The 25,187-nt window shown below is 50.2% G+C and overlaps 9 protein-coding genes across 9 annotated transcripts; 6 read left to right on the top strand and 3 right to left on the bottom strand.

The window, feature by feature from the left end:
• Positions 1 to 162: 162 nt before the first annotated feature.
• On the top strand, positions 163 to 2,757 carry N7533_006903 (DUF3433 domain-containing protein; the record flags this gene model as incomplete). The annotated part of the gene is made up of 3 exons (XM_057103553.1): positions 163 to 712; positions 770 to 1,829; positions 1,896 to 2,757. The coding sequence occupies 3 exons, from the start codon at positions 163 to 165 to the stop codon at positions 2,755 to 2,757; spliced, it is 2,472 nt and encodes an 823-aa protein (XP_056958510.1).
• Positions 2,758 to 2,949: 192 nt separating this feature from the next.
• Positions 2,950 to 4,409, bottom strand: N7533_006902 (glutathione S-transferase family protein; the record flags this gene model as incomplete). The annotated part of the gene is made up of 3 exons (XM_057103552.1): positions 2,950 to 3,949; positions 4,018 to 4,156; positions 4,259 to 4,409. The coding sequence occupies 3 exons, from the start codon at positions 4,407 to 4,409 to the stop codon at positions 2,950 to 2,952; spliced, it is 1,290 nt and encodes a 429-aa protein (XP_056958509.1).
• A 7,940-nt stretch (positions 4,410 to 12,349) lies between these two features.
• On the bottom strand, positions 12,350 to 13,124 carry N7533_006901 (uncharacterized protein; the record flags this gene model as incomplete). The annotated part of the gene is made up of 2 exons (XM_057103551.1): positions 12,350 to 12,825; positions 12,896 to 13,124. The coding sequence occupies 2 exons, from the start codon at positions 13,122 to 13,124 to the stop codon at positions 12,350 to 12,352; spliced, it is 705 nt and encodes a 234-aa protein (XP_056958508.1).
• Positions 13,125 to 14,306: 1,182 nt separating this feature from the next.
• On the top strand, positions 14,307 to 15,386 carry zrfB (low-affinity Zn(2+) transporter ZRT2; the record flags this gene model as incomplete). The annotated part of the gene is made up of 1 exon (XM_057103550.1): positions 14,307 to 15,386. One exon carries the CDS (start codon positions 14,307 to 14,309, stop codon positions 15,384 to 15,386), a length of 1,080 nt encoding a protein of 359 aa, XP_056958507.1.
• Positions 15,387 to 15,999: 613 nt separating this feature from the next.
• Positions 16,000 to 17,805, top strand: N7533_006899 (Glycerophosphoinositol permease 1; the record flags this gene model as incomplete). The annotated part of the gene is made up of 6 exons (XM_057103549.1): positions 16,000 to 16,140; positions 16,209 to 16,258; positions 16,313 to 16,429; positions 16,495 to 16,646; positions 16,715 to 17,083; positions 17,135 to 17,805. 6 exons carry the CDS (start codon positions 16,000 to 16,002, stop codon positions 17,803 to 17,805), a joined length of 1,500 nt encoding a protein of 499 aa, XP_056958506.1.
• A 1,033-nt stretch (positions 17,806 to 18,838) lies between these two features.
• Positions 18,839 to 19,399, top strand: fkbp3 (peptidylprolyl isomerase family protein FPR2; the record flags this gene model as incomplete). Its single annotated transcript, XM_057103548.1, has 2 exons — positions 18,839 to 19,065; positions 19,231 to 19,399. The coding sequence occupies 2 exons, from the start codon at positions 18,839 to 18,841 to the stop codon at positions 19,397 to 19,399; spliced, it is 396 nt and encodes a 131-aa protein (XP_056958505.1).
• A 264-nt stretch (positions 19,400 to 19,663) lies between these two features.
• On the bottom strand, positions 19,664 to 20,724 carry N7533_006897 (cytochrome b5-like heme/steroid binding domain-containing protein; the record flags this gene model as incomplete). Its single annotated transcript, XM_057103547.1, has 2 exons — positions 19,664 to 19,981; positions 20,038 to 20,724. 2 exons carry the CDS (start codon positions 20,722 to 20,724, stop codon positions 19,664 to 19,666), a joined length of 1,005 nt encoding a protein of 334 aa, XP_056958504.1.
• Positions 20,725 to 21,356: 632 nt separating this feature from the next.
• N7533_006896 (PP2C family serine/threonine-protein phosphatase) lies at positions 21,357 to 22,587 on the top strand (the record flags this gene model as incomplete). Its single annotated transcript, XM_057103546.1, has 5 exons — positions 21,357 to 21,422; positions 21,483 to 21,592; positions 21,659 to 21,953; positions 22,022 to 22,124; positions 22,208 to 22,587. 5 exons carry the CDS (start codon positions 21,357 to 21,359, stop codon positions 22,585 to 22,587), a joined length of 954 nt encoding a protein of 317 aa, XP_056958503.1.
• Positions 22,588 to 23,841: 1,254 nt separating this feature from the next.
• Positions 23,842 to 24,795, top strand: N7533_006895 (acetamidase/formamidase family protein; the record flags this gene model as incomplete). Its single annotated transcript, XM_057103545.1, has 1 exon — positions 23,842 to 24,795. One exon carries the CDS (start codon positions 23,842 to 23,844, stop codon positions 24,793 to 24,795), a length of 954 nt encoding a protein of 317 aa, XP_056958502.1.
• Positions 24,796 to 25,187: the final 392 nt, after the last annotated feature.

Below are 25,187 nucleotides of genomic sequence, written 5' to 3'. Positions count from 1 at the left end.
GCACTTGGGGTTCTTTTTGCTATTTCATTCATCCTTTTGCTTTCTATCTGGTTTTTTTCACGATTGCAGCAAAGACCCTTAAACCTGAACAAAGACCCTGCAACAACTACAGGTATTGCCTATCTCATTGCTCAAAGCCGGGGTATCCAGTCGATCTTCTCTATGTTCAAGCAGCCGTCAACAAATAATCTTCAAGCAAACTTGGCAGGAGAGTATTTCTATACGGACTCTCGAGGTCTCTTCAGGACCTACCCAGTAGAGCGACCGAAGCTTAATACGACACAGTCGGAAAATGGAACTCCGATGCTTCTCCGGCTGCCCGCTCTGCTCGGACTGTCTCTTTCACTCGTGCTAGTGGTGGTTGGTGTCTCTGTTCTTTACCATTATGCAGACAGCGCCGTCTTATATGGAAAGGCTTTTGTTTATCAAATCCAGCTTTCTGTATTCAACAGTGGCATGTCATCCGTCGCGCCCTTCTCTATGATTCCAACTATAATTGCGGTTGGAATCGGTCTTTGGTGGAGTGCAATCGATGACAACTTCCGTCGCCTTCAGCCTTTTCTGTCAATGGCCCGAGGAAGCCCACCTTTTCAAAAGGGTGTCGACTTGTCCTATCAGACTTGTTATTGGTTTTGGGCCGCTGGCAAGGCGGCATCTAACAAACACTGGCTTCTTTTGATTGTTACATTAGGAACGACGTTATCCCCTGTCTGTAAGTAATATCATTTATAGCGATATGAAATCCGTGGGACTCTAATGCTCTATATAGACACGACTGCTATGTCAGCGTTATTCGAAAGGAGCAATGGCAACATTATGCAGCCTATCACACTTCATCGCGAGCTTGAACTACGACAGATACCTCTTGTTTATGGAACACAGCAGGCAATCTACCCCGGTGATTCAAACGACTATGCCAGTCCAATTCTTGCTGGACTCTTCAACAACATCTCTTCTTATTTTATGTATACCGCTACCATTCAGCTAACCTTGAATGGCTCTGAGCCCGCATGGAGTAAGGATGGCTGGAGCTTCGTCCCAGTGGATCTCAGCAATGTCACAGCCACAAGATCCCTATCAAGTATTGGGGCCAACAAGGCTGATAGCTTGGGTGGGGGATCCCAAACAAATATTACGTTTGATACGCCTGCTATTCGAGGCCGAATCGAATGCAGCCCCCACCCAACAAAGGCCTTCCTGAATATGACCAATTGGCTCACACCAACGGATCTCACCAACTACACAATATGGGACAAGAGCACAATACCTGAGGGTGTTCAGGGAGGGTTCCAACTCGGTGCCTCTTGGGACACTCAAGGCTTCCCTAGCACTATTTACCCTCTGTCACCCGGTCAGAATTATACCTCCTGCCCTGGATGTACCCCTGTGTTTGCAAATCCCTCTTCTATTATCTGCTGTGGTAATGGCAGTACAGATTCTAGACAGGGAAATGTAGCAGTAGGATATTGGTCACCAAACGGTGTTCCATCAACTTGGACGCCTCGCAACTGGAGCAGGAACTTCACTACTAAATGGTTCTATGGAAACGCGGTGACAGGCATCGAGAAGACCAGTACCTCATCCGCAGAAAGAGATGTTGGACTTTTGTTCCTTCAGCCGCCCTCGATGTCCATGCTAAACTGCAAACCGATTACCGAAACCGCCAATGCAAGAGTCACTGTTAACCCATCCAATGGTGCAATTCAATCATACGACATCACAGATCAACCTGAAATTGACCCCAAAGACTTCTCTGACAATTTTCTGCCACACAACAAGTCGATTACTCACCTGCGAGATGGGGTCAAATGGTACAATGTTACACTCAGGTAAGCCATTTCTAAAGTATTTTACTCCCACCAGCCTTGGAAAGACTAAAGAATTTCTTCAATCAGTTACGGCCGATTATTCACGACAGCAATCATGACAGCAGCGGATCTTATGAATATCGCGGGTTCCACTCATGTAACCGGATACACTACAGAAGATCTCGACGACAATACCTATACCATTCGAGATGAAATGAATGGCCTAAACATGGACTTCATGACATACTCCATGTATTCAATGGCCGGCAAAGACCCCAAAGCTCTTCTCGACCCGGATACATTTTTGCGACTGGCCCAAAAGACATACACCACCTTTTTCCAACACTACGTCAGCAACAATGTCTCTATGCAAACCGGTGGTTGGGCATATCAAAAGATCAACGCAAGTCTGCCTAGCGGAATAGGTCCCGCTGTTCAATTGGAGTATAATTACCTTCCCGGCACCAAGGCCACGGCTTATCAAGATGAGATGTATCCTATCTCTTATACAAATCGCACCATCGAAGCGTATATATCCCAACGCGTGGAGCTTCTCCAGATGAACGCTGTTGCGGTCTGGCTCAGTATCGGTATAATGGCTTGGTTGATCATAACAACTATTGTAGTAGCGATGCTACAGAAGCGCTATTTTAGCAGTCTCGTTCGGAATGTGGAAAGCCTCGGTGACGTCTTGGTCCTGATAGCCGGCAGCACAAACCTCCTCCAGGTTGTACGGGAAATCCAAGCCGGTAGACTTTCACCGGAAATTTATGAGCACCTTCGAACTAAACTGGGCTGGTTCGTCGACGAGGATGGCGGGGTACGATGGGGAATTGAGATGGAGGAAAGTTATGGAGAGGGAGCTGGGGTACATTGGATTTCTGCTCCCCATTTCTCAAAGAAGGGCACTAAAACATGGAATCTTCGTGACGAGGAGAGAGATTTATAAACCATATAATGAGATTTGGGGGTGGAAGTACATATTGCTTCTGTTACCGCATAGCATACAATGCTCGAGTCAAGATAATGAAATGTCTATGATACAGTTTTTGGGATCTGTTGCCCTCGCTTGAAGTAGGAAATAGTCGAACACGCCGTTGATGAAATGATACCAGTAAAGTGCTGGCGATCCCTTTTTTGCTTAGATTCCGAGGAAATCAGCCGCCGTTGGGTACGCAACCTCGCCGTTTTCCTCTTCCATGTCCTCTTCCTCCTCTTCTTCTGAGCCAAAGGACACTAGACCAACCTGCAATACATAACCGACCGTGAGAGCAACAGCACCCACCACCGTGGCGACGGAGAGATACATGTCCTTCTTGCTAGCATCAGCGTGCATGTTTAGAACGTGCTTTTCTCTAGCCGAAAGTTCAGAATCCTCCGATTGAGCTACCTTCTTAAGCCCGTTGTTCTTGCGGATTTCACGCAGAAAAGGGGTCGAATCTGCCAGAGTAGAGAGAAGGGTCGTGCCGACCGCCGCGACAGAGATGCGCCCTGGAGTCCGCCAAGAAATCGGCGACTCGGGCGCTGACTCGGGCGCAAATGCATGGGCGATGTCGATCGGGGCATCGCCGAAGCACCGTCGCCGCAAGCGCTCTGTGTATGCCGAGAGCAGTGGAGCCTTGGCACGCATCGCATCCCGAAGCCATGGGAAGCTCATCTCTGGTACGAGCGCCAACGACAGATACCCGAGCGCGATGCAGTCAATGCCAGACGGGGTGCCCTCGTCTTCGGCGGTCAGAAGGTATGCTTTACGGCCCAGCATGGCCTCGAGAGGCTCAAAAAACTCCGCCGTCAGCGCCTCGATGCGGAAGTGATTTGACTGTGCCGTGCGGCCCAGGAAGCTCGACACGGTATCGCGGGGTCGCTGGATCAGGTTCTTTGGGATCTTTCCAGCGGTCACGGCGGCGCTGTGATCGCGCTGCCGTTGGTCCTCCATAGCTTGCAGGTCAAGCGACGAGAGACCCAGATGCTCGGTACGGGCTTTGGCGGCACCATGCAGCTTTGGTGGCAGGATCCATTGGTTCGGCCACTGGAGAAGGCTTCCGTATGCAGGCGAGGTATTTCCGTAATAATTCTGGCTGGTGACGTACAGGTAGAGGTCGACAAGGGACTGGCCGCGGGATTCGATGAAGGAGGAGAAGCTGCAACAGCGGCACAGGTCAGTCAGCTGCTTCGTTTCACAGGTCAGACCATTGGTGGGTTGACATACGCGACATTATCAGCACGGGATGTCTCATCCAGTTGTTTATCCAAATCCCAGGCTCCGTTCGAGTGTTTCCGGAGGTAGTCCACGATACTGCGGAATCGGCTCACCCATACCGCACCGTTTTGGAGGGCCGGGAGCTCACCTAATTTGCAGAGAAAAATAGCCGGATCAGCTCATGGTGTACTTTTATCTTGCGCCTCCTTGCTAGCTTCGGGTGGCCGGATGTGCGCATCACGTCACTTACCAGTAGGGGACACGGAGGGATCACTGCTGGCGACCACCTCCCAGGAGTCCTTCGGGAGGGCTAAGGAGCAATAGGCGATAGCTGCGAGACATTGCGCATCGATTGAGGGCAAACCGAAAGCCGGCCCCCACACATGTAATTGCAGCACCATTGTGTTTGCGCGTGGAGGTAGAAAGGCGAGCGCGGGCAAGTTGGGGTGGATGATCACGTGCAGATGATCTAACTATACAACAATGCCTGTTTGACGGGATTCGTGGATGAACTCCAACTAGTCATAAAGGAGCTCGGATCGTGGGATGGCAATTCTTGATTTGATTCTGACCGTTACAGTTGAAACAAAAGCGCTGGGTCAGATCGCAGGCTGGCCAATATGCAACGTTACCTGATGTTTCGAATTTGATACAAATGCATTGGTAGTTCCTAGTAACTCGGTAGTATGTACATCAACTACTAACCAACTAACTATTTGGCCCGTTTTGAATAGATCAGACGGTAATCAATGAGAATACTCTATATAATCGTGAAAATGAATCCGGTTTCAGAGCGATTCATCTATGGCCCCCGAGCATATTCAACGCCTAAACAAGAAATCCATGGCTCCCAAGTCACGAGAGTTTCAGTCTCCTCGTATTCTACCTGAGACACTCTACCGCATGATCTGGCCCTTTCCCACGTTTCGCATCGCAACATCGCAACATCTCGCCATTTCGCAAAGACAAAAACATCAAAACACCCCCTCTTCAAGATGACGATGCCACTGACTCACATCTGTCATCTCACCCCTGCAGATACATTCGACACAGCCGCGATAAGAGCGGCTCACCGTGATCTCAGCTTACACGTGGCCGTGGCTGCGCAAGAGCCCCTTCGTAGCTGAAAATGCATGGATGAGATGCTGAAAATAGCTCTCGAAAAGAGGAGTCGTGGTCAAGTCCGAGGTCCCTTTCGGCCGCCAACCCGGTTTCCAACCCTGCGGGGCAACACTTCGGCCCCAAGAACCCAAAGACAATAGAAAGCGGGGGCTCATTAAAGTCGTTGTGAAATCAGATGCGATGAAGAAACGCAATGATGACGCCAAGTCCAAAAATAATGGACCAACGACTAACCCGAACGTCAGCACGCTTGTTCTTGGTCCCTTATCCACGGTACCTGTGCGGTCTGTACTCACCTCACTCCCTCCGCAGCCACCTTGAGGCAGTACCTGGCGATGCTACCCGGATGATATATCTCATCAGGCTAACAACGTCCAAGTCGAGGGGAGCGGTGGACCCAAAAGGCACTCACTTCCCCCCAATCGCAGTGTATCCCAGCTACCTGGACACGCACCGTAGGGCGAATCCCGCCGAGCGCTCGGACAACACCGTCGTCACCTTGTCACTCATTCCCTGCCTGATTCTCTAGCTCTGCAAGACACAGGTGGGGCCATATCTGTTAGTCTGCCAGATTATCGATTTGCGCATACCTGGGGTACGCCGGCGCCATGCGGCCATGCACGCCGATAGAAGAGGGACCGGTTGAAAGCGAATCCTTTTGCCTAGCGTTATTGTACGCAGGCACGCAAAACACACCCCGCTCTGTTATTCGTCGCACTAGACTAACGCCATGGGCGAATGTTCATCGTGCATTCATATCTTCCTTGGCTATTATGTTCCGAAGATTGACATACTGTAATCTCGGTTGGATGTGATCCAGTCATGCACCTAAGATGTACATCCTGCATTGGTGCCTATCTGCACGAGCGGGATGCTCGATAAGATGCCAACTAGTGGCTGTGGTTGATTGATGGCCGTTGCAAACAGGGTACGGAGTACGGAGTACATAGTCCATGATTCATCATCTATAAGGTCAATGTCGAGGTATCCACTCCGAAATTAGCCCCGTCTGTGCTGGCAAGGTCAAAGTCGTTTTCACCGGGAGAGACAAAAATGGCCGTGCGAACCTCAATAGCCAAGCTGGACATGTATCCATGCTACACCGGACGTATGCATTATGGCGGCGAAATGCTAGTGAAACGAGCCGGCGGGGCGCGGTGTTTCATCGGGTACTACGGCGCTATTCCATAATGGATATTCCTCAGGGATTTTTGTCTGGGGTTGGAGATTATGCACGACATAGAATGATGATAAGACAAATTGGCTCTGCTGGGGTATATTAAGTCTATGATACATGCCGGTGATTCAGATTCGGCCCAATGCATGAGGCTAAAGAACAAAGGAAAAATAAAAGACAACAAAAACGGCAAACGGGCCGAAATGAGTATTACAAAAGATTGAAACAGTCGATGTGACCGGACAGAACGACATGCAAACAATGTAGAGGAAAGATAATAATCGAGAGAGAAAAAAAAAAAAAAAAAAAGAAAGAGAAATGCGTAAGGTGCGGAGATCAAGGCCCAGCTGATCATGGCGAGACAAGGGCCGCGGGTGGGTTGCAAGCCTGCAGAGCCAATTGCTGCGGCCGCTAGAAGTCGAGTGCGTCTGTTCTCCGCATCGTGCCAAAGGGCTGAATTCGAGATTCAACGGTAAATTGGCCCCCGCACGAAGTAGTCAGGTCGGTCGCAAATGGTGAAACACGGACCGGCGAGAAAACAGGAAAAGTGAAATGAAGAAGAAAACCAGTAACGAAGTTGGTCAAAATAAAAAAAAAAGATTGGCTAAAGATGCAAGAGGTCGAGGACCCCAGGGCGCCGGCGCTCTGGGCCCCCCATCGCAATGACCGTAAGATTGAGAAAGTGAGAATGTAAAAGGTTATTCTCCACGCTTCCTCTTCCCCGCCGGTATTGAGGGCGTGCTGTAGGGGAAGAGGGTCCGGAGTCCGCGTGTCGTAAGGTGTCTTATCAGGAGATCTTACTGCGGCCGGATGATCCGGGTGGTTTGGAGAGGGTGGGATTAATAGAGTTATCCGAGTCGAGAACAAAGAATCGTGTGCGGAGTAGCCGAAACCAGATCGAGATCGAGGTCATTTCATATCCATGCCGAGGAGAGGCTCAGGTCGTGAGCGCATTTGGTAGAGCCAGAATGCGCCAGAGTCATCACAGTCATTTGGAAGAGCTGTTTATTTCGGCAGAGGAGGGAGAGGGCCCTTTGGAGGAGGTCCAGGGCAAGGAGGGAACTGAGAGGAACCGACGGAAGGCATCTTGGATGGAGTGGTGGTGGTAGTGGTGAGAGTGGTGAGAATGTAGTGGTAGTGGTTGTTATTGTTGATATTGTGGTGGGTGGTAGGAAGGCTCAGGTAGTAGAGGTGTGTAGTAGAGGTGTGTGTGTGAGTGTGTACTTGGAATAATAGTAGACGATGATGTTGGTGAACCGAATTTGAGAAAAAAAGCAAGTCGAGGAGCACGAGCGTTACTTATAAGCCAGAATGGATCTCCCAAGCCCCAGTCACCTTACAGTCGGACCTAATTTACGTTAGTGCAGCTACTAAGTCTCCCCCATCGAGCATCCCTGCCATGAACAGGAGGCTGAGTACCCACCTGATCTGACGTAGGAATTATTGCGATTTACTTTAGCGCGTCGGGGGGGGGGGGAGATGAATAATGCTGCCCTAACCGGAAATCCAATGGAAATTCCCTAGTTTTTCTAGAAGCTCCCCACCTGAATTCCCGTGTGGCGCTGCTCTGTCTCTGGTGAACCAGGAGAAAGGGGAATGGTGAGACACCAGTCCCGTCCAGTTTCCAATCTTACCGCCATGCACCAATTTCCAGCTACTTTGCTCTCTATCTGACAGACAGTATGTACTCTACATGAGGGCTACTACTACTACACACTCTCCGTTTGTCGGAGGGGTTTCACGGGACGTTCGCCCGAATAATTATGAAACCCACACGAGGTGACAACTGGTAATGGGCAATCTCCCGTGGCTCCACCTCTGACTCCATCGGGACGGTTCCTCGATGCGGTGAGCGTGCGAAAATGGAGATTCTTTTCTTGATTATTTTCTATCTGTTTTAAAAAAAGAAATAAAATAGGTCATTCGAGTCGAGCTGTACAACCTCAGCAGAGAGTTATTTTCATGACCAGGCCCAAGCGGTACTTTGTAGAGGAATACGGGAAAAGAAAGGTGAATCAATGAAAGTACTTATAACTCGACCGAAAGGGGCCAAACCCAGGAACCAGGGTCCAACCAGTGAGCTCACATGTATGGTCGATCGGTGGGAAATCAACACAAAGGTTAAGAAGACCAAAACTCAACCGAAAAAAAAAAAGAAATTGGACAAAAAAAGAAATTAAGAAAAGGAAAGAAGTGGAATATCCCCATATAGTCGACCCATCAAGTTAGGGCCGGGTTTACACCGATCTTGTCGTATCATGACAGCCCGCCCAAGATGCCGGGATTCTCAGCACAGAGCAGGAAAAGGATCAGGATGATCAGGATAGCTGTTCGTGGCGCAGGCTCTCTCGTAAGCCTGCTGATTCGATAGCGAGAAATTTAACTCTCAACCCGGGTGCTTGGGAACAGAAAATCACAAGATATGACTGACACGTCAACCGAATGTATGTATCTGCCTTCAGGAGAAGTGTTCAGATAACCGTCCACGTCCGGAGTGGACTTCCATCCCAGTGGTTCATTTTCTCTTTGCATTTTGTTTTTTTTTTATTTCTTTTTTTCCCCTCTCTCTCTTTGACCTTGCTTTTTTGCCTCCCCCTGAGGCTAGGGACTAAAATAGTCAAGGGGGGGTTCAAACTGACCCATCCACGTACCGTGGGTCGTACCCGTGGAAGGCCGCGCTGGCAAATGACCTGGTGAATATTATTAAAGATGGAGTACTCCATATATTCTTGCCACGGGTACCTGAAGCTAAACCCTCTGGGACGATAGTACGGAGTACAGTAGAGACTAAGGTACCACTCTTTGGCAAGCGAAGATTTTGCCTCCCGGGGAATTTATTTTTTAAAATGGGTCTTATCGGTGGGTTACAAATAGAATGCGTCCTAATGCGGACCCGAAATTGAGTCGTCGCTACTATGCAACGCTAAAACGCTACACACACACACACACACACACACACACACACGACCGGAGAACAGAGCCGAGTCACCTCCGCTATGGCTCAAATGGGATATGAGATCATCTCGTTTCTGCAGCATTGCATTAGTGGCGGGGGGAGCAGAGGGGAAGGGACAGTGCATTGCATTGCACATCCTCATTAATGTCAGTGGGACAGGTTTGCCGTGCATGTCCCTGCCTTGAAGCAGCAGGGAATGAATGTTACGGAGCATGCAGGTCCTGAAAAAACCACAAGTTCGTCGTCCCCAGGGTTGATCCCGCACATCACTGGGCCGGGTGTTTCACGATTAGCAGATCCGCTTTGTTCTTCATATAGAGGCGACGATTGCGTGCTCAGAATCGGATCACCCTTGGCTGTGGTTGTTTATTGCAAGGCTACTCCGTACAATCAATACACACACAGGGGTGTACGTATGATCGGCTCCTATTCAGATATAGAGAGTGCAAAGTGCGTAGTAACGGTCAGTAGTCTACGGGGTATATGGAATAGTGAGTGCAATAAGTACCACGGAGTACATATTACTCCATACGTACGTGTGCATGGGGGCGGCAGATCTCCGAGCTGGAGAAATGTCAACCAAATTCAAATTCCAGTTCCAATTCAGACCCTCCAACTCCGAATCCTCCGGCAAGTCTCGGAAAGTGGAAGCGCGAAAGTGAATCCCCGCAAACTTCAGGTTCCATTTGCTCAGTAAGAAGGATACTAGAATGAAAGAAACTCAAACTCTGGTAATATACGTCAGAAACAAAACAAACACACAAAACTACCAGTAGAAGGAAGCACTTGAAAGATAATACGGAGAGGAGTCAATAATAAGACAAATAATTCAAGAGGCCCGCATGACCACAGCCCTATGCGGTAATAGTAGTGCAATTGCGGCCGGACTTGTCCGTGCAACCGGGATTTGCGATTTTGGCTCCAGCGACTGACTGAAGGCGCGAAGCGTTCCTGGCAGGTCATGGAGAGTTCGCGGCTCCTGCGGTTCCAAACCAGGCACTTCTGGTGGAGTTAGCGGTGGCGATACCTTTGTTGAAACAGGCATGCGAGAAAACTTCGACACGCTAACGAGTCACAAACTTCAATAAACGAGTCTGAAAGGGAATAGGGCCTCGTGGGGATCCACCGTAGGATGGAGTGGGCCGCCGTTCCGCGCCGTTGGAAACGAGAGGAAAAATAAGTGAGTTGTGGAGGTCTCGGGAAAAAGGAGAGGGTACGATTGGAACTCGGTGGATTTTTTTTCTTTTTCTTTGTTGGCTACTGTACTCCGTAGATACGGAGCGGTATCTGAACTCCATCTCCTTCTCCATCTGCGTTGAATCATCGGATCCCCAAACAATTTCCTGTTTGGTTCGGGTCGCAGATCGCCGCACGTGGCGATGCGGTCTGTTCCCACGGTTCAAGTTCCTGATGTAATTGCGATTGGCAGCGGGAACTGCTTTGTCCGGTAATATATTGAGAGTTCACCGATTCCCTCCCGATCTACGGAGTACAGAGTGGTTATCATCAACAGAGCATACGCAATGTTCGCCGGGGCCGTCTCGTCCATATCCGACTGGCTGGGGAATTTTCCCCGAGCTGAGCGATGCAGGAAGGTATCGGCCGCCGATGGGGGTCACGGGAAAAAAATAGTGGAGAGACGGGCTGTTTCAAGTGGGCTTCACCGGGATGACCAGCCTTCTACTTTGCTTCTGGAAAACGGGGAGCCGAGGTTTTGTGGACACCACATGTAGCTCCGTACATTACTCCATACAGCCCGTTTCATTCAACCCAGGTGGAACTAAAATTTCACCTGGGAGACGTAGGTTGGATGTTGACTCCGTACTCCATACAGAGCACGTAGTAACTCGAGGTGACGCTGAAAAGGTCACGGTTCTGTGTGGTTCTTGAAGGGGGATTCGTGGTCTTTTCACCTAGCACATGCCTACTGGCACCACCTACTTACTACCTAGGCAATTTTTTTTGGTACCAGTACTATGTAATTACACATCGACGCGCCGGTGCGTACATTATGGATAGTAAAAGATGTAAGCCCTGGGTACTAGTCCAAGTCCAAGTCTTAAGGCCTCATGCAGTGATTACATTCTTATATTCGGAGACGTTCTTCTAATTTCTGACAACCTTGGTACATAAAACGGTACGTATAGAGGTGAGAGCTAGTAAGAAATGTAGTATACAAACTTGGAATTATATAGAAATCTACCAAGAAAACTTAAAGAAAAAGGAGAGGGATCCATGGATATCGGGGGTATGACGCAGAGCCGAGATAATTTTCTGCAGATGGTTATATGCATGGGCCTTCACAAAAAAGTTGCTGAAAACTTGAAATCATGAACTTGACCGAGACATGCCAACCGAGGCGGACCAGGGCGCAAAAGTGAGCAGAATATGATGCTGATGTCTTACTAGTAGAGTAGTAGACCGGCTACATCCATAGATGCACATACGTACAAAGTATATCTAGTACACCTGCACAGATACGCTCGGAGTACTCGAACTTGATTAGATTACCGATATACATACATGGATATATTCAAGGCAGCAAGTAGCCTTGTTGTGTTGCATCGCCTAGCTTGAACGATTCAAGAAGCTAGCGGTGTACTCTAAACCATTCATAGTGGTGAATAGCCACCACCTGTGTAATAATGGCTTGCATCAGGGACCAGGATGTCATAAGCTGACTGCATCCTCATGGCGCTCTGCAGCGGCCCGAGTTTCTGTCAGCCAGGGGCGGGATGCTCAAGCTTAGGCGTCCCCATGTCACAGTTGCGCGTGACGTGGAAGAGCTGGCTTTCGCGACCACGGTCCACCTCACCCCTGCTGAAACATGGGGGATTTGCGCAGGAAGGCGGGTGGCGATGCACATAATTCATTGGATATGCAACTCTGCAATTTAGGCATGTGTCACACAAAAGGGGGAGGGGGGTAGCTGCAACAGATCACGCCACCGCAGATACCCGCCGTGAAGATGCGGAGGAAGCTTCGCCTGAAGAATCTCTCCAGCCACACTAGCGAATCTGGAGACTTCTCTGGTCTGCCCAGATCAGCCTAAGATCTGAAAGGAAGCCAGAAACCATTTTAGTCAATCAATCATCTTCTAGATCCGGCTGAGCTTGAGTCGATATCCATTCCTCCATTAGAGGCTGTTTCGGCGACGATGGGCCAGCACTCGGCCGGACCTTGTCGCCCTTGTGAGTGATAAGCAAACAGAGCACCCAGCCGCAAATGTCGAAGCTCTCGTAATGCGTACTGAAGCCTGCCTTCTTCTCGTCACCGCCATCGGTGCTATCGACTGGATCGATCGAAGCAGCTCTTTGCCTTTTGCGCAATGTGCGACCACCATCTTGAGCAGCGTCGTCTTCGGCGGGGGGGACATTATGCAAGTCAAACTCGGAATCGTCCTCGCTGTCCATGATTACCTCTGCGTTTGCTAGGGAACTCCCAGCGCCAGTTGGTGTATTCGTGCCGTCTTGCTTGATTGGCTGATCGAAGTTCTTGTGCCGTGTTAAGAGTGAATGACGTGTGCGCGATTCACGGAGAAAGATGCTAGCTTCGAAGTCATCTACAAGCGAGCAGGCAAGGTCAGCTATGAGAATCAAGGAAAGGGCAGATGGAGCAGCAGAGCTTGTTACCTTCTGAAACCACATCCTTCACTGGCTTAGATTTCTTGCGCATCCAAAGCCGTTCGTTCGCTTCACGTAAACGAGGTCGTACCAACGGGCGGATCGCGGCGAACACGCGTGGCAAGCCGGGGTCTCGAGCATCCAAGAGCCATCGGGCGTCTGAAGGTCTGTCAGGGTAGATACGACATTCTATCACAGAGTACTTGCTGATGCGCAAGTAGCGTCGTATAGGAGCCATGGAGAAAGATGTAGAGAGCTAAAGCGGTAGATCTTCAGAAGAGGCAGTGAGGCAGTGAGCTCATCGATGATGCCAAGCTGCGTCCCCGCAGAGCCTCTGATTGGCGTTCAGGCAGCCAAGGGGCATCACACCCCTGTGACCTAACAACCTCAGGAATTTTAGAATCTGACCCTTGTCATCTCCCGATTCCCATGTGTTCTTGTCTGTTTCCATTTCCAATGGGTTATACACTTGTACATCTACACACCAATGAGGTTCAATATGAAGGCAAGTAGCATGTTCATACACGTGACCCCAACCACCGCAAACGGCAAGACGCTGACCGTCCGCAAGGTCCCCATATTCAAATAATCAAAGTACCCGGTACTTAAAATCACACCCAAATTGTACGACGACTAAAAGTACCCGGTACTTCATATCTTGACGTCTTCCCGCCAACAAGGTCCCCATGGATCCCACTTTGGGACTGGATCAACCGGCGATGATTCCCGCAGATTTTGATTTACGTCAGAAAACTGTGAGTCCGCATTCATTTCGAGGACACTGAAGGTCATTGAATTTGTTCCTTTGTCCTTTACAGCTGTGGGACGTGAGACGTGGGACGCAAAACGACAACCTCCAAAATTTGCTCCCAAGGTACTCACTCCGCTCCGCGCAAAAGTCTAGCAGTAACGGCGTCCGGGTACTCCGTATAGCACCAGCACCAGCACCAGCACCAGCACCAGCACCGTTCAATTCTCTCCCTTGACGTGCATTGCAAGAGACCCTCATCATCGTCTGACCGTTACTCTTGTGCATCGAATTGTCTGCATCGCTTACCCTAGCGCGATATCTCGCCAGGCCAACCCGGTTTCCATCTCCGCCTTCATTGGACCACCGTGCGTCTACCTCGAGGACCTTGGGGGTTACGGCCAGTCCAGCGCGCGACACCCGCACAAAACTAACGGCACACTATTCCCCTCCCGTGCCCCTCTACGTCAATCAACCTGCCAAAATCTTCTGCTTTTCTTTTCTCCCAAGGTGCTCGATTTTGGTGCAATCAACGTCCACTCATCCGTCACATCTATCGTCTGACATCTGACATCTAAGATCTGACATCTTGTCGCACCGCTCATTGCGGCCCCGGCTATTCTGTGCTCATTAAACGCCCAGGAATCCCTGTCCTCTCGACTATCAGTCATCATGGAAATGGAACCCCTCAACGCTCTCTTTAAGCGAGAAGCAGATGCCTGTGATACCGGGAATGAATTTGATGGCCGCATGGGGTTACGGATCTCATCCATCTTTGTCATCCTAATCGGGTCATCCTTCGGTGCTCTCTTCCCTGTCTTTGCTCGTCGCTGGAGTAAAAAGAGTGGATTTCCTAATTGGATCTTTTTCGTCGCCAAATTCTTCGGATCTGGCGTTATCGTTGCTACTGCGTTCATCCACCTTCTGGCCCCGGCCGAGGAAGCTTTAACAAACCCTTGTTTAACCGGCCCAATCACCGAATACAGTTGGGTCGAGGGTATAATTCTTATGACTATCATTGTCCTGTTCTTCGTTGAGCTTATGGTCATGCGCTTCTCCCGCTTTGGTGCGGGCCATGTTCATGATGAGGAAGGCGACACTCACACTCACATTGATTCGCCTCCCCTGGTGGAAGAAGTCACCGAGAACAAAGGGCACCATCACCACAATCATCTTATGCCTGGGGAGGATCATCTTGGCCATTCCCGGGAACACCATGACTCCGACGACTCAGAGAAGGACGTTTCTGCAATTGAGGATTATGCCGCCCAGCTGACCTCCATCTTCATTCTGGAATTCGGTATTATCTTCCACTCGGTCTTTATCGGTCTCACTCTTGCCGTCTCAGGTGCCGAGTTCACCACTCTGTATATCGTTCTGGTTTTCCACCAGACCTTTGAAGGTCTTGGACTGGGGTCCCGGCTCGCTATGCTTCCATGGCCGCGGTCCAAACGCCACACACCGTACTTCCTGGGGCTAGCCTTCGGGTTGTCGACCCCGATTGCAATTGCCATTGGCCTAGGTGTCCGCAACAGCTACCCGCCCGAAGGCCGGACCACTTTGATTGTCAACGGCGTATTTGACTCTATCTCTGCCGGTATTCTCATTTACACTGCCTTGGTAGAATTGATGGCACACGAGTTCATGTTCAGCCACTCGATGCGTCAAGCTCCAATCCGCGACGTGCTGGCGGCCTTCGCCCTGCTGTGCATGGGTGCTGCGCTCATGGCTGTTCTAGGAAAATGGGCATGAACCTGATGACTTTGAATTTGTTGCCTGTTTTTCTGAATTATCAAGGATATTTTCCCCCTATGATATCGCGTTCACAAAACCGGAGGGGAGTACTATGATGTATTCCCATGCATGCATTGATACCCATGGGTGCAAATTGGCGTTTGGGAAGGACTGGCGTTATGAAAATAAACTGTACTTAGCTTCATATAGATGAATATTCTCTGATTAACTACAAAAACGTGTGATCCTTTTCTCGTAGTAATTATTCAAAGTTCCAGAAACACCCGCTCTACCCCAGGGTAAGGTCAAGCCACAAGATAAGATCTTCGTTTACGCCCCCACCCGCCAATCATTACCTCCACCAGCCGCATGTGGCACACAACTATGTGCCACTTCCTAACGCAGCGTCCAATGACAGCCACGTTACACAATGATCAGCCTGGGGTAAGCTTTGCCTGGCGCTGTAGGGCTAGTGCCTGCGCTACAGCGACACCCTGAACGACCCCGCGCGGGTTGTGGCACCTCCAGCAGCTTCCAAGTAGTTGTTCCTACCTCTACTCCCCGCACCCCGAACACAAGTCCACCACTACTAAGCCCGTGGCTTTCAAGACTCATTCGAGGCCCAAAAATAATGACCGTTGACTCCATGGATGTGCGACCTGAGAGCAAATCTGTTGTTGCAGAGGTTTTGGAGCCTGCTGGCTCCCATACCGCCGATCCCTCGCTTGAGGTCTCGAGGAAGCGGCAGAGCTTGTCGGATCTGTTTACTATTGTAAGTGGACCATTTAAACAGCTGCAGATTGTCTTATTCTTGCATATTACTCACAATTCATGACCCAGTTCGCAAGTGGCTTTGCCCTGATCAGCGATGGGTACCAGAACAATCTGATGTGAGTCTGCACCCACAGGACTTTGAGCATCGACTTATAATCGGCTGGATATAGGACTATGGCCAATGTTCTTCTCAAGAAGGAATACCCCAAGGAGTACACATCCACTGTTAGTACACGCGTTTCTAACGCCCTGCTAGTTGGCGAAATCATTGGTCAGATTGTCATCGGGTAAGTGCCGATTCCTGGGATTCATGAGCAGGACTCTAAAGCATGAATTAATGCGCTTTCTCCAGTCTAACATGTGACTATCTTGGTCGCAAGACCGCCATCGTATTTACCACTGCTATGATCGTCGTTGGTGGTATACTTGCTACTGCATCTCATGGAGTTACCATTGACGGCATGTTCTGGATGATGACAGTCGCTCGTGGCATTGTGGGATTCGGCAGGTCTCCATCCATTGACTAGGCCTCTCAAAACATAGTTGTGAGCTAATTTTCATGGCTCTGTTAGGCACTGGCGGCGAGTATCCAGCATCTTCGACCTCAGCTTCGGAATCGGCCAACGAGCTGACACCCAAACATCGTGGGCCAGCTTTCATCATGGTGACCAACTTCCCTCTCAGCTTTGGTGGGCCATTCGCAGTATCAATCTTCTTGATTGTTCTGATGGCATGCCATGAATCGCACTACAGTACTGTGTGGCGAGTATGTTTCGGTATTGGATGTATTTGGCCACTGTCGGTCTTCTACTTCCGCATCCGCATGCTAAACTCGACTCTATACCGCCGCGGAGCGATCAAGAAACATGTCCCTTATAAACTTGTTCTTCGTTACTACTGGAAAGCTCTCATTGGAACATGTGGTGCCTGGTTTCTTTACGGTAAGTCTCACCAACGTCTCGCTGGCGACAGCACTTACTAATGTGTTCTAGACTTTGTGACCTTCCCAAACGGTGTCTTCTCTGGAACTATCATCTCAGAGGTTACAAAGACCGGTTCTGTCCGCTCAACAGGCGAATGGCAGCTCCTCCTCGGCACGATCGCTCTGCCGGGTGTCTTCCTCGGCGCGATTCTCTGCAACAGAGTTGGGCGTAAAAATATCATGATGATCGGCTTCAGTGGCTACTTGATATTCGGTCTGATCATCGGATGCTCGTATGACAAGATCACAAAGATAATCCCACTCTTCGTCGTCTTCTACGGGCTCATGTCAAGTTGCGGTAATTTTGGTCCGGGCAACATGCTTGGCCTCCTATCATCCGAGACATACGCCACTGGTGTGCGCGGTACATGCTATGGACTTTCGGCGGCCATTGGTAAGGCGGGTGCAGCGATCGGGACGCAGGCTTTCCAGCCGATCGCGACTCATCTGGGCAAAAGGTGGACGTTTATTATTGCGGCGATCTGTGGTGTTGTGGGGATTTTGGTAACCTATTTCTTCGTGCCAGATCTCTCGGGCGAGGATCTGAGGATACGCGATGAGCAGTTTCGAGTGTATCTTGTGGCGAATGGATGGGATGAAGCCATGGGAGAGGATGATCTGCAGGCGAATGCGGATGATGGGGCCACGATCGCCGATACTGCCCAAAAAAAGGGTGGGTGAGGTTGGTGATAGTGATGAAGAACGAGACATTTCCTTCTCTGGATCTATTAGAGACCATATTGCTAGGGTACTCTACCTACTAGTTAGGTCATAAAATGAAATTCTCATCTATCAAAAAATTGATCAAGGGTAGAGTACTATATTAGGTATGGCCCTAGACAAGAAGTCAGCGGGAAAAACCTCGACGGCGCTGCCGGTCTGAGGACCTAGGGAAATAGGGAATGCACCGCACCCAGGCTCCGGCGACTGGCGAATTCAATAGTCAGATAGTGAAATCAAAATCCTGGAAACCCATCATCTCGTGAGATTCTTTCTGCTCGTATACTGAAATGGAAACCGTGCATGTAGGGTAGTGTCGCCAAATTGTGGCCTCGGGACGTGTGTCCAAATGCAGCGCTAAGTAAGTTCTCAAAATGATCTGACGGGTATAATTAAATTTGGAGGATGTCAAAGAGTTAGTAAAAAAGGATATAAGGTCAAACCAAGTCCATGGTTCCTTCATGCTATACTCGAATGCAAATATCATTGCCCAAGGCATCAATAAAGCATCAATCTGGCCTGCAAACTAGACTCCAGCAATAACAATTATATAACTACGATCCCGAATGAGACGTAAAAAACACCCTTTTATCCCGCGTATCAAATATCTCCTTATCACCTTTCACATGCTTGTATTCTTGTATTCATGTCAGATCATAGAGCTTATACCTCGACAACCACTATATGAGATGGTCCAAGAGCATATTATACCCCACCAGTCAAGGACAAATCTCAAGAATGCGGGCGACAATCTCCATTCAATCCACTAATCATTCCATTCCTGGATCCCAATACAACATCAAGGAACCCGTCCTACCCAACTCGAGGTCCCGTCTACATTCATTACTGAGCGGCCCCACCAGGCGCAGGCCCACATGCTCCGCACCGCCAGACCAACGTGGTCTCCCCGAATCCCCCTCGGCCGCTCCTCATCTCCCCAATTCAATCAACTCCCCTCAATTCCTCCCAAACAACCTACTCAATACCCGCCACTATGCGTCTCGCCAGCATCTTTCTCTCCCTCGCCTCCCTGGCCTGCGCCGCCGAGCTAGGCATCGAAGTCACCCACAAGGTCGAATGCACCCGCAAGACACAAGACGGCGACGGTGTCTCCATGCACTACCGCGGTACCCTCCAGGACACCGGAAAGGAGTTCGACTCGAGCTACAAGCGCAACTCTCCTCTGAGCTTCAAGCTCGGCACTGGCCGTGTTATCAAGGGGTAGGCCTACACCCACAATTGGCGTTGGATGGATCATTCCTAGCGGTGCAATGGATTCCTTTCGCAGCAGCTCGTTGCTGGGGAATTTGTTGTCTAGGGATTCCGAGAGTTTCTACCTCTCATCATAAAATGTACCAAGTGTGCTAACGTTTTGCCTATTTCTAGATGGGACCAGGGTCTTTTGGACATGTGCATTGGTGAGAAGCGTACTCTTACCATTCCTCCCGAGTTCGGCTACGGTGACCGTGGCGTCGGTCCTATCCCTGGCGGCGCGACCCTGATCTTCGAGACCGAGTTGGTCGGCATTGAGGGCGTTGACAAGGATGAGCTGTAAGCTCTGACTTCAAGGTTGACCATTTGCTATGTAAATGTCCTGCAGACATATTGCAGCAGGAGAGATATGAAATCAATATACCCTGAACAAGTTCAGTTTTGAATCGGTTGATTCGTCCAATTTCTAATGCCATGTCATTCGTCAAAAGAAAGGGTATCTATTCTAGTTCATGGAAAATGAAAGTATGTGTACATGGGCCGCAGATAGAACGTACATATGTCAGTATGTACGGGGCCATATCAGAGATATGACCAAGTAGCTCTATTAGTCCATCGCATCGAGCGCATCCTCTGCCTGGGCATCATTCTCCGAAACAAGGATGCCAACAAGACATTCATTCAGAATCCCATCCCAGTTGACCCACGGGTGGATCTCCTGAAACAGTTGAGCGGAGTCCTTCCCCGCGCCGCGGAGGAGTTCGCCCTTTCCACCAGGGTGGTAGGGCACATAAGGCTGTATATTATAGACTTTCCCTTGGTACGAGGTCCATGCGTCGCGACCCTTCCGCCCATTTTGTACCTTCAACATCGACGGCGTGACACGCAGATAACCGGGCGGCATGTTCGCGCCTCGGAGTTGGTTCTTCGGGTTGGCGGCGAGAGCTGCCCAGTCCAGGGCGAGAAGCCGGGGTCAAGCACGACTTTGCGCGATGCGGAGGATTTCTTGACCTGTACCGGGGCGAGGGTGCTATTGCTGAGGCGACTTCCGCCGCTGGTTGGTGGGGCGCGCAGGCCTGCTGCTGCGGATGGAGGTGTGCGGAGGGAACTGCCGGCGCTTAGTCGAGGGGGTTGGAGTTGGTTTGTGGGTTGGGCGCCGGTTGGTCGAAGACGGGGGACTGATGGTGGAGGCATCATAGAGGATGTGTTTGTGCTGGGTGTTGTAGAGGGTATTTTTTGCTTGGCTGGGGCCGCTGGAGGTGGCATGAGCGGCTTCTGAGATGTGTTCATGGCAGATTCATTGCTGGGCTGTGAGGAAGGTGTCTGTTTCGGCGGCCCGCTGAGGCTTTGAAACGACGGGGTTGTGTTGCTAGATGTGCCATTGTTGTTGCTATCTCCGTCCAGGTTCAGTGTTGGGACGACAAGGACGGGAGGCGGCGCATTCGAGGCCGATGCCTTAGGTGTTGTCTGAGGAGACTCCTCCTCGGTCTCTATCGAAGGCAGGCTCGGGTCATCTCTGTCGTGACTCGCCGATGCATCGTTGACAGCAGTTGTGGAGGAATCATCGGATCTCGAGTCCGGCGGGGCAGAAGGGGTCGAGGGTTGGGCTGAAGAGCGGCCAGTGTAGCGAGAGAATATGGATCCGGCGGTTGCGAATAGAGACCCCATTCCTACTCGGTCCGAACTGGATTCGACAGAACAAAGTGCGGAGAGTATAAGCGGGGGGGAGTCGTGTGGTGCTCGGGATTATCAATCGATTAACATCAGGTCTTTGCAGATTCGCTCAAAGAACCGGATGGCCCGTGCACTCCGATCGACATCGCCCGGGCATGGCACCAGATCGATATCGTCGCGACATGCAGCCATCTTTATGTTGACTGACAGCCTGTTTATCTATCAGTGACCATTTCGCTAGGGCTATCATTTTGAATGGGGTTTTTACCGGATTGATTCAGTTGATGTTATGTACTAGTACTTTTCTGCACTTCCTGTACAACCTGAAGTATAGACAACATCACCGGGGTAATAGAGTACTGACTTTCGAATTAAATCTTGAAACTTTGCAACGGGGAATTGAACTAGCATCCCAGCACTCATATATTCAAGTCGTTAACTACAGGTGATATCTTAAATGTGCGCAATGGCAAAAAACATGATGTCAGCCTACCATCACTGCCCAGCTGTCGGCCGCTCCGACGTGAGTCAAAAAGGAAGGCCAGGGGGGTTGTTGACCGTCAAGATAACTAGTACCACCTACTTCATACAGAATGGTTTTCGCATAACGGGCACTTAGGGATCAAATGTTCCAGAACACGCTCATGTCTAGCTCGGATGCGGTAACGCTGTTCGATGTCAGAGTTGGCCAGGTATATCAAATACGAATGCGAAGGCCCCTGCCGATCCAAAAAGGCTACTGACCATAGCAGGCACAAGGGAGTCGAGACTACCAAGAGGATTACTATACTGTGATCCGCCCGGAACACTTCCCCGCCGAAACTCAAGATAAACTGGCGTTCTTCGCCATTTATGATGGACAGTGAGACACCTACTAATTCCACTTCTCTACCTCCCCACCAGGCACCTTCCTAATCGGATTCTGTAGTGGTTCCGGGCTGGTTGCAGACCACGCAAGTAAACGGCTGCACTGCCTACTTGCCCAGAGACCTGAATTCAAGAAAGGTGACTACGCCGGGGCCCTGAAGGCGGCTCTCGCCGACGAGGATGGCCTGCTGCTGGAAAGCTTCAAGCACGAAAGTGCGGAGCCTGCAATGTCTGGGTCGACCGCAGCCATCTGTTTGATCAACCTTACGGAGGGCGAGCTAGTAGTGTCGAACCTGGGTGATTCGCATGTTCTCTTGGCTGAGCGGGACCCGAAGACGGAGTGCCCGTATCATATCGTGGGCGTTTCCCCCCTCTCTCTACTAAAGAAGGAAGGCTGATAGCAGTAATACATTGGTTTGATTAGCGACGAATCACAGAGGCACATAAGCCCGAGACTCCTAGTGAACAGGCCCGAATCAAAGAGGCCGGAGGGAGCGTGGAGATGAGGAACGGTGTCCCGCGGGTCGGTAAGAGCATGTCTGCATTGATTAGACTCGGAGAGCTAAGGGCTAAAGGGGCTAATTCCTGGAATGCATGAGCGGACAAGTAGGATCTCTGAACATGTCCCGCGCGTTGGGTGACCTGCAGTACAAAACGCCGGTGAACGGTGTGGAGGACGATAACTCGATGCCCCGCGACCGACGCGCCTCCTCGTCATCGAAGCCAACCCATGGAGACTTTGTATCCAACGACCCGTATACCTCACGGCGGACATTGCAATCGAACCGACGCTATTTATTGGTAATTATGTCGGATGGGGTCAGTAACCAGTCCGACGATGGGGCTTTGATTCAACATGTGATGAAGTTGGCGATGCGGGGAATGCGAGCGGGCGATATTGCTCAAGATATTGCCACCAATAGTGCCAATCACCGGCACAGCGACAATGCTACTTGTATTGTTGTGTTAATGGATGGACAGTCCAGCTGAGCCTCATCTCCAAGAAGAGAAGAAGAGAGAAGAGAAGAAAAGGGAGATCTTAAGGATTGCCCTCTCCAAATGATGGAAGCGTTTAGCCTCTTTTCTCTCATCCAAAAAGATACATACTACATACAGCATGTACTAGTAGTAGAAAGGAAAAAAGAAAAGAAAAGTCCCTAAAAGGAAGAGGTGGATTGTGTTATGCAGCGAGATTGTGGCCAGTCAACAGTGAGGATTGACTCCATTCTTACCGAATCAAGAAGGTGGTTTTGCTGTGGCGGATCGGAGGGCCAGGGACAGAAATTTCTGGATTGCTGTTGCGCATAAGTTATACATTTGGGTTTGACGAATAGGATTGAATTCTGGGCGTTTTTACGATCCACTTGGATTGTCCCGCCCGGCGAAATCCAGTGGATTGTATCGGCCAGCTTGCCCCTAAGGGAATCGCATCTCGATCGCGGTGGCGTGCTTTGCGTTTACTCGTATCATCCTCGTGTCCTTAAGAGGGAGGTCGCTCGGACATTCCGAGCAATGGATCTAGAGTGCTCTACGGAGTAGGGTTCCTATACGGAGTAGTCTAACTCGAAAACTTGATAATTTTGGGATTGAATACGGGAGTATTCCTAAAAGTTATTACGACGCTGGTCAGGATATTGTGATCTTGATGGCTTCCCAACCAAGGTCCATTTTCAATAGAGTACTCCATATACTCCAAATATCTCCAACTAGTGACATTAATGGTAATCGGCGGATAAGAGGTGAATCAAGGTCTACCTTACCTTACCCTAGGGTCGCTTCGCTCCCGTCGGGGTGGCCCGCCACTTTTCCCCCTCCTCCCCGGCTTGAACTTGAATAAACCGGACCTTTTTTCGCTTTGCGTCTGTGCCATCACGCTCAATTCCACGAGATTTAGACTCCCTGGTCCTATTCGCAACCTGTCATTCCCGTTTAGGCAGGCCAGAGAAATCGGTTCCCAAGAGTGGAGTCCCCTGGCAAACAAGCATGAGTAAGATCCGGCACTAACCACCTTCCCTAACCGTACATCTGGAAGAGGATCCCAGTACGGATACTTCAAATTCCCTGGCTATCCCTTCTTCCATTGTTTCATCGTCCTTCGACTTTTCTGCACACACACACATACAAACAACCCCCACCACCCCTGCAAATATTTTCATAGCACCCTCATAGCTGCTTTCTCTGCTCTGCGCTACCTGGGGTTCGCCGACTATGACTTCAACACAGACCCAAACTCAAGCAAACGCCATGTCTTCTACCGAATGGAAAAACTTCCATGTTGGACGTGATTGTGGCCATGTGAAATGGTCCCGGAAAATTGAACCCAAGTTAACCGTCTCTTCCGGTGAGACCGTTAGCTTTGATGCTATCGACAGCAGTAATGGTCAACTCTCCCCAAGCTCAGATGCCTCAGCTATCCAAACGCTGGATCTCGGCATTGCCAACCCGGTCTTCGGTCCGATCTACGTGAAAGACGCCCAGCCCGGTGATGTCCTCAAGGTTGAAATCTTGAACCTCGAAGTTGCCGACTGGGGCTGGTCCGCCATCATCCCCGGCTTTGGTCTGTTGGCGGAGGACTACCCGGAACCTGAGATCAAGATCTGGTCACTCGACCGTGAGAAGGGCTATGCACAGTTTAAGGACATGCGGATTCCCCTCCGTCCCTTCCTCGGATGCATGGGACTCGCCCCGGCTGATGACTCCGAGTTGTCGACCGTGCCTCCCACCAACGCAGGTGGCAACATGGACTGCCGCGAACTGAGCGTTGGATCAACCGTCTACCTCCCTGTTCAAACTGCCGGTGCTTTCTTCAGCTGTGGTGATGGCCACGCCGCCCAGGGTCTCGGTGAAGTCTGTGGTACCGCTATCGAGACCCCCATCAAAGCCACCCTCCGTTTCGAGCTTTGCAAGAACCAACCCTGGGTGACCGCACCCCAATACCAGACTCCTCCTCGCTCCCAAATACCCAACCCCCTCCCCGATCTCGGTACCTACGGTGCTCTGGGTGTGTCCCCGGACCTATACCAGGCCGCGAAGAGTGCCACCCGCAGCCTTATTCAGTGGCTAGTCTCGACCAAGGGACTTACTCGAAGTGAGGCATACATCCTGGCTAGTGTTGCCGCAGACCTCCAGATCGCTGAAGTGGTCAATGTGCCCAACTTTGAAGTAGCTGCCAGCCTTCCCTTGGGAATCTTCAACTAAGCTCGCTTTTGTTTTTGTGTGTTGATGTGGCGTGATACCCAGGCTGTCGAGTGATCTATTCCCCCTCTTGTACATACATTGTTACTCGACTTTAGCCTTTTCATACTTTCTTGCATGGAGGCAACGTGGCTGGAGTACTAGGCCTGTGCTGGCCAATACATACTAATTGTTTAACTGGGAGATATTTAAGCTTTCATGAATATAATTTCTCGAACTTTCATAAGTCCATTCTATCTAAGAGTAGCTAGGCATAGCGTATTCCGTCGAATGGCCGTTCGGCTTTCTGAATCCCCGAATTTATTATCGAGCTCATCAAAATAGAAAAGAGTAGTTTCCTTTACATAGTGGTTTTTATCATTTCACCTAATAACCATCTTAATTGTCTGCAGTCG

This window comes from Penicillium manginii (assembly GCF_028828005.1).
Source record: "Penicillium manginii strain IBT 31320 chromosome Unknown utg000005l:1.0-5665137.0:1.0-5668048.0, whole genome shotgun sequence".
Classification (NCBI taxonomy): Eukaryota; Fungi; Ascomycota; class Eurotiomycetes; order Eurotiales; family Aspergillaceae; genus Penicillium; species Penicillium manginii.
The sequence above is the reverse complement of the archived record's forward strand: the minus strand, read 5'-3'. Positions and strand labels throughout refer to the sequence as shown.